The sequence below is a fragment of the Grammomys surdaster genome, unplaced genomic scaffold (genome assembly GCF_004785775.1).
Source record: "Grammomys surdaster isolate TR1022 unplaced genomic scaffold, NIH_TR_1.0 332729, whole genome shotgun sequence".
NCBI lineage: Eukaryota > Metazoa > Chordata > Mammalia > Rodentia > Muridae > Grammomys > Grammomys surdaster.
The window spans coordinates 39,386-50,112 of NW_021627946.1; the positions used below are offsets into that span (position 1 = coordinate 39,386).

At 36.0% G+C, this 10,727-nt stretch overlaps 1 protein-coding gene across 1 annotated transcript in view; it reads right to left on the minus strand.

Annotated features, from left to right (window-relative positions):
- Positions 1–8,385, minus strand: part of LOC114616626 (cadherin-8-like) — a gene marked incomplete at both ends in the record, with an annotated part of 43,149 nt that extends 34,764 nt beyond the window's left edge. The window contains one exon of the mRNA XM_028762052.1: positions 8,266–8,385. Within this exon, the coding sequence (XP_028617885.1) occupies positions 8,266–8,385 (120 nt within the window). The remainder of the gene's footprint in view (positions 1–8,265) is intronic.
- Positions 8,386–10,727: the final 2,342 nt, after the last annotated feature.

The window sequence follows — 10,727 nt, forward strand, 5'->3', positions numbered from 1 at the left end:
TTACTGTTTTAAGATTCTTGAACTTGTGAATTTTTAAATCTAGCAAGATTTGATTGCTAAAGGTGTTAATTTTTGTACTCAGTCACATCTGAATTCAACTCTTCTATGTGAATTCTAAAGAGAGAGAATCCTCATTTGTGAAGAAAAGTTTTTGAGGCCACTTATTTCCTTGACCCCATTTGGCAAAACAGGACCTGAGGACCCGCCAAGATTCACTCCAGCCTGTGCAATTACCAAGTGCTTTATCTACTTTTGCTGCCCAAGGTCTGGCACATACCGCTTTCTATTTTTCCTATTTCTGTCTGGAGCATTTAACTTATACTCTGTTGAGAATGAAAGCAGGGAAACAAAACTTGAATTCCATTCTATTGTTCAATATGACCCTGCAAAACTATGTTCATTGCTATTAAGCCATCTCACATTTCTCCTTCTAGGTGATTCATAAGTGTCAGGACAAAGATGGCTGCTACAGTAGACCATATGACTGCAGTAATATTAAAATTAATAGGATGAAAAGGAAAAATCTTCATCTCTCTCTCTCTCTCTCTCTCTCTCTCTCTCTCTCTCTCTCTCTGTATGTGTGTGTGGGTGTCTGTGTGTGTGTGTTTCAAGGACTATAACTCCTGTTAACCCTTTAAAGATCAAACCTCAAATTCATTGAGTTACAAATTTCTGGGTCTTGTGTTCATATAAACTGAAAGTATGTAATAAAGAAATCATATTTACCATTCTGAATGATGAATTAAATGAATTCAATGTTAACCACAAATTCTTAACATCATACAGGTACATAGTTGTTTTAAAAATAACTTTTCATTCTACTTATTTAATAATTTTGGATAGGGAGTTGTGGGATGGTTCAGTGTTTTCTGTAAAAGCATCAAGACATGAGTTCAGATCCTTCCTGTTAAATATCCATGCAAAAATGCAGGATGTGCCTGCATATGTCTATAACCATAGGACTGGAAATAGAGCTGGTGGCATTGAGAGACTCACTATGAATTAGTCTCTTGCAGGCCCAGTTGAAGCACAGTGATTTCTAGGTTCCATGAGAGGCTCTGTCTAAAGTAAGTAAGAGATGGACCGATTGAGGAGGGCATTGAATTTTATCCTATGACTTCCAAGTCCACAGATAAATCACCAGAACATACAGGGATACAAACATATACATACATACATACATACATACATACATACACATATACATACATATGTATACATATACATACTTAAACATTTTATACACAGTTTTAAGTAGAAATATCTCATTATTTCTGTATAAGTACAAATTTCATACCTATGAGGAGAATAAATTGCAGTTATTATACCCAGAAGGTTCTTCTGAACTACACAAGTTGAAAGTATTTTTAAAGAATGAAGGAGTCATTCTGTTGATAGTCACCATTTTTTGGAAGTAACCTCAGTTTGGGATTCCCCAAAAGAACAGATCCCTAAATCAGCAGTTTCTAGATACAACTAAATGGTTTAGACTAAGTTACTCAAAGATGTTCTGTTAATTTTCTATTTTCTGTTCACAATGTTCAACTCCATCATACAAATAATAATAATGGCAACAGTGAATTGTTCATCTTATCATTTTATTATTTTCTTTTAACATTTGGTCTATACAGAAAATATGTATACAAACCTCATTATCTAGGATGACATCTGTAAAGGTCTGTGACCTCTAGATGACGTCTCAGTCTATATCCCACCATGTTTCTGACAGTGGAGGAGATAAATATGCATGTATTACTTATTTGAAAGGCAATAATAATTGAAATGTGATTATTGAAGTCTTTAGAGCACCTACTTTCTTTTTCTCTACTGCCTGGTCTCAGATTCTTTGCCTCCCCTTAATCCTTCCACACGGTTTTGCAAATCAGGAAACAACTATAAATTTTAGAGCCACAAATGGCATTATTTCCTCTAGTCACCATTGACTATATGAATAAATTATATGAAATTATCTTTTTGAGAGGTGTGCTTGTGGGGGACCTGTTTAGCCTTGACTGGCCTGAAACACGTTCTTGGTCAGTCTCCCTCATGAACCCAAAGATTCAGGCCTGCATCATAATATAATGCCCGCTGAGTTGGTATTTGGGCAAGACCTTATCAGCAGTTTTCTAAGCATAAATCTGTCACCTGTTACACTGGCATCAAGTTTTTAGAATGCTTTCTCTGAGAACTTTAAGAAGACACTCTGTTTTTTCCTTTTATATACAAGTGTGTGTAGGTAGCAAACCACTCCATTCATATACAATGAACCTTACTTCTTGTTCCCTATGTTTGTGTGTATGTGCATTGTGTTGTATAATATGCTATATGGGATGTATTCTAATTTAATATCTTCTAATTATATAATATAAGTTTAATGTGTAATCAGTATTGGTTATACACAATGCCTCCCTAGGAGTGCCTAGAGCATGATTTAGCCCATGAAGGAAGAGTAAATATCAATTAATGTGAACTAAGAAGTCATTCCTAGCCTTTTATGCATAGTCCAGCAAGTTTGGCCTGCTTGAAAATCTCTGAATATTCCTTTTCAAAGACACACACGAAGCTGGTCCTGTCTGCAGCTATGTTAACATATACAGTCCTGATTAAAAAGAGACCCTGTGCCCTGTATGTTTGTAATTTATCACTTTGACTCTGAAGGCATTAAACTGCCTCAATTCTGTTACAGCATTCCGTGAAGAATCCATTATTATCTTGATTTTTCTAAAAGGGAGCCATTCATTAAATGGTTCCCACCCCCCTCAGGAGTATTTTTTACTCTGCTCCTTTTTTTTTACAGGTTCCACTGAGACAAATCTTATTTGTGTCCAATGAAGAAAGATGGTCTTAGTTTTAAGAAGAAGAAGAAAAAAGAAAAAAACGGTCAATGAATTAAGTTGGTTTATTTTTAAGCAGGTCATTTTTCATACTCTAGCTTGCCTGGAGCAAAGCTTGGACTGTCCTGAAACTTCACCCCAGTTTCCCCAGATAATTAAACATTTACTATTTACTCGCCCAGCATTTCATTTACACGTTCTGTCTTCAGTTGCTTAGGACTCACTGCAACTGTTTTCTCACTGCTGGCTTCAGATTAGAGCTTCTAAAGGAAACACTGCTTTACTCCATGGCTATGCTCAAAATGTTACAAGCAAACATATGGCATTGGGGGTGGTGGAGAGAGAAAAGGAAAAAAAAGACAATATTTTTAGACTCCAAATAAGCTATTTTGAGCCTTTTGAAGTACCATAATAAAAGCTATTCAAAAAAAATGATGGTGCATTTTACAATTGTTTCCACTCACGTCTTATCCAACAGGATACTCTCTCCCTCCTATGCCTACTTATAAAGGAAATCTGGACCTACTTTCAAGTTTAGTAGGTCCCTTTCCAAGCCATGAACCTCCACTAATATGTAATATATCACATGGATGGAAGTCAGGTGGTGGATTTCGAGAATTCAAATCTGGGCTGCAGATTCATACCAGTTCACTTTCGATATGGCTTCAAACACCTTGATCAAGAAATGGCATTAAGCCCCACAGTTTTTTTTTTGTTGGTGATGCTCAAATGATTTTAATATCTTTCTCAAAACAATGTGTGGAATAAATGAACATATTTTTAATGAGGTGAGTGGACATATGCATGGTACCATGTCAAAAATGCAATAAATGTTAAAGAATGACTTTGCATATGCTTGTTTTCATTTACCTCTTATTACGATTAGAATATTTTTATCTATTAACTCCTTCCTTATGAGCAATTTTTTTCATGTGCAAGATGAAGACAGAAGCATTTCCATCTGCCACGTTTTTTAAAGTGCAGACAAAGAGGAAGTTGATTTGGATGAGAGGGGAAGAGTGGAGGGAAGGGAGAACCATAATCAGGATATATTATATGAGGATAAAAACCATCTTCAATAATAGGAAAAATAAATAAAGTTCAATACAATCTAGAATGTCAAAAAGTACATTGGGTTCCTCTGCATTGTTAATGCTATCATTATTAGTAAGAGACCTGACAGTAATTATCCCATTGACCTCCAGAAGAGGTAGATCTCCTTATAATTATTTCTTTACTTCTCTTGACTCTAAACTTTTCTATGTTCTTTAAGTGAATTTGAGCAAGGATATTCTGTGATTTTAAGTTTTTTATTGTTTTTAGAATAGAAATAATGAATATTAATGACCTAGGCATTGAAGGTATAGATATGGAAATGACAGGAATGTTAATAATTCTAAATAAATATCAAACAAAATATGATTGACATTAAAAGTGTTCACTTGTGAAAGAACACAGAAAATAAATTATATTTGAGTTTGAAAGATATAAACTATATCCTCTGTAGAGTCTGCATCGTCTGACTTCTGTAATTTTTGGTCCAGTTACTCTTTTAGTGCTAACAAATTCGCTCGCTCTCTCTCTCTCTCTCTCTCTCTCTCTCTCTCTCTCTCTCTCTCTTCCTCTCTCTCTCGATAATTCCAGAATTGTGCTTAGGTCAAAGGCTAGAAGATACATGAACCAACACAACAAAAAGTCTTCATTTGTCTCAATCTTGGCCCTTCTAATATGAGAAACTATTTAAAATATGTAAAGTTAGTGAATACAGTAATTACCGAATTATTCAAGCCAAAAAAAGGAATTAAAGAACAAATTTTGTGTCTTTTGGTGATCATGATACCTGGAATAAGGGAAGAGCCTTTCTGACAGATCATCCAATATGACAACACAACATAATTCCATTATGTGAGAATAATAATAAGCACAGGAAAGCAGAATTTATCTGTTCCAAAATCAAAAGTTCTCCTCTTACCTTTCTTGCAAGGACAAGATGAGATAAAGGTTATTTTCTGCTTCTTATACTTTGAAATTTTTTAACCTATTGAAAATGCCCTCATACAAAGAATTTGCTGACAGTTATCAAGGGACAATCTACATTCCATAAAGATCCTTAACATAGCTGTATTGCACAACCTGTTGAGTGAGAGGTTCTCTGTCTAATTATTGATCACTTTACCCACAGGTCTGATCTTTGCTGGTATGCCCAGGTCCTTGTGAAAGCGAAAAGTCTGACCCCGTATAACTGATAACATTTTAGGATTGAATTCTGCTGTGTCACTTTCTGAAATCGAGAAACCAAATATGTGCAGAGACATTTCTTTGAGAAGGCTGTTCTAGTTTAGTTTTCTGTTGTGGAGGTAAAATATTGATGTATACAAAATTGGAAAGGAAAGGGTTTATTTCATTTTACAATTCCCAGATCATAATCCATCATAAAAGAAAGTCAGGGCAGAATTTCAAGGCATGAACCTGAAGTCAGAAAACGTGGATGAATGTTGCTTATTGACTTGCTTGCAGGCTCATGTTTACCTGCCTTTCTTTTACAGCCTAGGTCCACCTGTCTAGGGATGCTACCACTCACAGTTGGCTTAGCTCTCCTATGTCAATCAGCAGTCAAAAACACCCCCAAAGACAGGCCTGCAGGCAATTCTTCAACTGAATTTTCCTCTTCCTAGATGTGTCAAGGTGACAACAAAAGCTAAGTATGACAAATGCCTTAAGAGGTATAAGAAGTCTCTGCTCATTCCTGAACATTTCTTTAAGGTTTCTAGAATTTTAAATCTGGGTAAATATTTGAAAACATTCTTGATGCTCTTTATGCATGGGCACTACCAATTACCCAACATTTGTTGACCCTGCATGTTACTACTCAGCATTACACTCAATGCTTTCATAAGGCAGGACTTTGCTCTTCAATTGTAGTAAGAAAGTTCTAGATAAATAAAAGCCCATAGCTCAACGTAAGGTATATGCTAGAGAATGGACATTTATGTGCAATATGAGATGCCTTAGACTCCCCAAGGATCTCTATGGATTCATCCAAAATGGAGTCAGAAATGTCTTGCCTAGTCTTTACTTCCTTTCTGTTTTCTCTTTTCTAGTTGATGGGAGTCTGACATGAAGAACTTTTCTGCCAATCTAGCTGGCTTGATTTCATTAGTTTGATTTTGTGGTCATAACCCTGTTATACAGTATTTATGCCTAACTCCATTTAATTGTCTTTTTTCAGAGGATCCAAGTGATCCACGTCTTCTTTTCACCAGCAAAGCTATTTCTGTGAATGGTCCTTTTGGATTTCAATTTGTCTGGCTCTGGCCTTAACTTACAGAGAAGCTGCAGACTATTATAAGCTGAGACTAGCCTTTATAATATGTTTTTACAACCCTATGATTAATTCAGTAGCTGTATATAGTGAATTATCAATGGGAGCTCTTGGCTTCATATCTTTTTTTTTTAATATGCTGGAAATGATGCACAAAAATTCCCAAATGAGCAAGAGGTAAGAACCAGGAAATGACACTATTTATCTTAGTTTTGCAGCCAAGACAATTCTCTCTTATATTGGCCCTTTTAACAAAACTGTTCCCTATCACAAGTGAACTTCAATGTTACTGGGTATAGTGGTGGCTCACACCTATAATTCTAGTACTTGGGAAGTGAAGGCAAGAAGATTAGAAGTTCTAGGCTGGCATCCAAAACCTAAGGTCTTATCAATAAGCTTGGGCTATGTGAGACCTTGTAAAACAAGGAAAGGAAAGAAAAAAAACAAGAGAAAAAAGGAAGGAAGGAAGGAAGGAAGGAAGAAAGATAGGAAGGAAGGAAGGAAGGAAGGAAGGAAGGAAGGAAGGAAGGAAGGGAGGGAGGGAGGGAGGGAGGGGGGGAGGGAGGGAGGGAGGAAGAAAGAAGAAAAGAAGGGAGGGAGAGAGGGAGGGAGGGAGGAAGGAAAGGAGGGAGGGAGAAAGGGAGAAGGGAAGAAAAGAAAGGAAAGAAGGTAGGAGCGTAAAAGGAAAAGGCAGAGGGAGTAAAAGATGAAGGGAAGAAATCATAGAAATATAACATTTTTATAGTGGTTATGAAAATGGAGACATAGATATGAATCTCAGCTTCTCCCAGATCTACCACTAGACTTTTGACAGGGTTGTAGTGTTATAGAGAACATCTAGACTTGCCCCTCCTTTTCTTAAATAATATTTTATTCCATTTTATCCAGGATTATTTAAAGGTTCAAATAAGATAAACGATATGAAAGACTTCCTTCTTCCCTGGTTAGGCTTCTAACCATGGCATCCTAATTTAACGCACTTTACAAGTGCTTTCCTATTTCCAAATTTATGTTTACTACTGTAGCTGTGACCTATTTATGTATAAGTGTACTTCATTTACATACATATTGTGCTCTTTGAATTTATTTTGAAGAGCACAAAGAAAAATTTAATTTTTAATTTGATTAATGACTGGCATAATGGCAACTCATGGAATATCTCTCAGTAGTGGTAAAAATTTATGAACCAAAGAAAAAATAACACAGGTAGGCTGAATGATTCTGAACGGTAAAGCGAAGACAGAAACCACAGGGTAGAAAAGAAAGACACATGCAGTAGAAAGTATTTTTTATCAACAACTGCTCTTAATAACAACATTGACACCAATAAAATATAATAATGTTATGTATGCTATAATAAAACCCCATGACATAATACAGCCTGTCAGAATAAATTTAATCTTAGGCTCCAGTAAAGCATTTAAGAATGGATATCTTCATTTCCAAAATGTATTGTTCAATGAGGATCTTTTCTATATTGCCTTTTTTCTTTAAAGAAAAAAATCAATGTCTATGTGTGTATTTATTTGTTTCTTTGTTTTTGAAGGAAAGTGTTTTATATGTGCCCAATTAGACCTGGTCAAATTAGTTGAGTTTGACCTGATGCATAAACAATCTTTATGAAGGAACAAATGCTGAGATATAAAAAAGGACTCCAGTGGTAGATGTAATGATAGAGACATCACAGTGCATTAAATGGTCATTGTGTCACTAATACACAAAGGCAATGTTTATACTCAAGTCATACATAGAATGGTAAACTGAAACCTAGAAAGTGGCTTGTCACTCAACACAAAGCAAATAAGGTACTGAATCTGTACTTAATATGATATTGAACTTGCCTGATATAAGCACTTTTTCTTCCTTTATGCCATTATAAAAAGTGGTACCAGCCCATCTGTTTAAAGGGAGATAGCCAACCTCGGGTTTATAATTCATTTTAATCAGCATCAATAATTGCAGGCTAGCCATGTACCTCACAGTATGCAGTTGAACATTATTGGTAGAGTGAGTGGAATATTTAGCCAGAACATTTCATAAACCAGTTCCTAATAACTGTTTCCCTGAAGCAAAACACGTTAAATAGAACTTAAAATTTAAGCCACAAACCTGTTTCTGGCTCAATGGAAAAATACGGCTGTCCCTCCAAGATACTGTAAACCAACTTTGCACTGTTTCCATAAACCGGGTCGTCAGCATCAGTGGCAGTTACATTAGTGACAGACGTACCTAATTTAAAGAAGAGAGAGAGAGAGGGAGACAGAGTGAGTGAGTGAAAACAGTAAGAAAAACCATGTTATTCTTTGTCAGGTGCTACATTTTGTCAAGTATATCCTACATGAACTCATAGGAAATAAAGAACTCCCAAAATACAGAGGCACAGTTTTGTTAGAACTTCAAGAGCAAGTATTTTATAAGAAACAGTACTTCCAGGTTGAAATAGTGGATTAAGATAGCATTTTTAGTCTCTATTATTTAAGATGCCTTTGTAGTTTTCATCATAAGGATATCTATTAGACTTGTGTGAGCTTAAGGAATGTGCAAAGGAACCATATCAAAGAAATATGAAACAAAAGGTTAATAATATAATACAGCATGTAGCACTTGAGTTTTGCTGAGGTACAACTGAATGTACCTTGAAAAGTTGTCTGCTGTAAAATCCAGCACATAAATATCAAAGGAATATTTTATTCTATCACACTTAATTTCTCAGAATATAAAATAAGAGAGGAACGACCAATTAATTAGCAAGCTCAGGTAATTAGACCCATGCATAACAGAACAAAAACCTCTTCCCACATTAATCCCCTGTGTTTTATAACAACTGCACACATAGAGCTTTCCTGAATGGCAGTGTATAAGCTAGTGAAAAATTCATGTACTAAAGAGGCAGAGAGTTTTGTGGTGGGACAAAAGAGAAGGTAACAGACAAACTGATTCAGCAACTCAAGTGAATACAGGAGCAGCATGTATGTGCCCCTCTTTTGGTGTAGCTCAAACAGAATGGTCATGGACAGGATTTCAAGACAGATTACATTGAAACTAAATACTAACAAAATGTCAAGTTTGGCATAGACATGTGCATAGAGGTAATCCCAAGAAAGAACTCAAGAAATAGTAAAGGCATAGAAGATTGTGGAATAGCTTTATGACTTCTGAAACTTGGAGACCAACAGGAATCTGATGTGATTGGAATTATATATGAGGGCAAGCCCAATGTTATTGTCCTTCCTCCATTAAAAGTCATTCACAGAGTATTTAACATGTTTATTAATAAAGTGGCTAAATGAAAGCATATATTCGAATTACCTGGTGATTTATTGAAAATGCTAATGTCACAGATAATTCACAGGAAATGTGTTAATAAAAGAATACTTGTGTAATTTTTACTGCAGGGTGTCCTTCATTAACCGCTGAAGGTAAGTGTTGGAAACAAGACAAAGCAAGAGTATACAAGTTGTCATGAAACCATGACAATGACTCAAGTAGATCACATGAGGGTATAAAGCAGGGTTTGAGAGCTAGAGTGCTCATGGAGAAATGGGGCCAGACATTCACTCTGTAAAACCAAAGAAGGGGAAAATGAGATGGTCCCAGAGAATGGAACTTTGGCCTTGGGCAAGGCTGCTGTGTTTATATAAGGGTAACTACAAACTGGTGGGTTATCAGCCTTACAGAGCCAATTGATAATGCTCCTAGCATATAGGAGAAGAGGGTTTTAATCCTGAAGGCGATATATTATGCATCTGAATAGTCTATTTTCACTGTGGTTTAAATAGAATTGAGTCCTTGAAAGATCTTATCAATCAAAATGTTTTTGAGATGCTTTCAATTGCAGTCAGTGTTCAGGAAAAAAAATGTAATGACATTTGTTGAGCAGTTGATAGTTGTATAATAGAAATTTATCCTCAGAATGATGTTTCATCAGTTTTAAAGACTACAGAGCAACAACGAGTCTTGAATGTCACTTATATAAAGCACTCTATGATAAATTGGGAACAGTCCATTTGGGGTGTGTGTGTGTGTGTGTGTGTGTGCGTGTGCATGTGTGTGTGTGGGGCTGGCTTTCCCAAGTGATGTATCTATGTTGCTGGGGAAAGTTGAACAGATAGAAGGCCAATAATGACAATTACTTGAATATAGTTTAACTTGGAAACAATTGGAAGAAAAGTTTTATGTGAGGGGAAGGTAGGGAGCTAAAGTGCCAAAATAATTTTAGACAAGATGACGTGAAAAGTCTGATATCAAATATAGGGCTATAGATGTGAGCTAGGATCAAATGATGGGAAGCATTTGAATGAAAGAATATGTGTATTATATGCACCATGTCTGAAGATTGTCATTTCAGTTCCAGGTCAATTCCTGATGAGCCACATCTGCTTTCAATGCTGCCAGAATAACTTGGAGGCAAGGAAACTGATTAGGAGAACAGATCACTTATGAGGTTACAGCAGTAGTCCTATTAAGACCACTGAGACAGGATGACATAAAGTGGACGCACCTTTCAATTTCCTTATTTGTATCTGTGTGCTAAAATGGTAACCTGATGATTCAGTGAGTGCATGCTCATC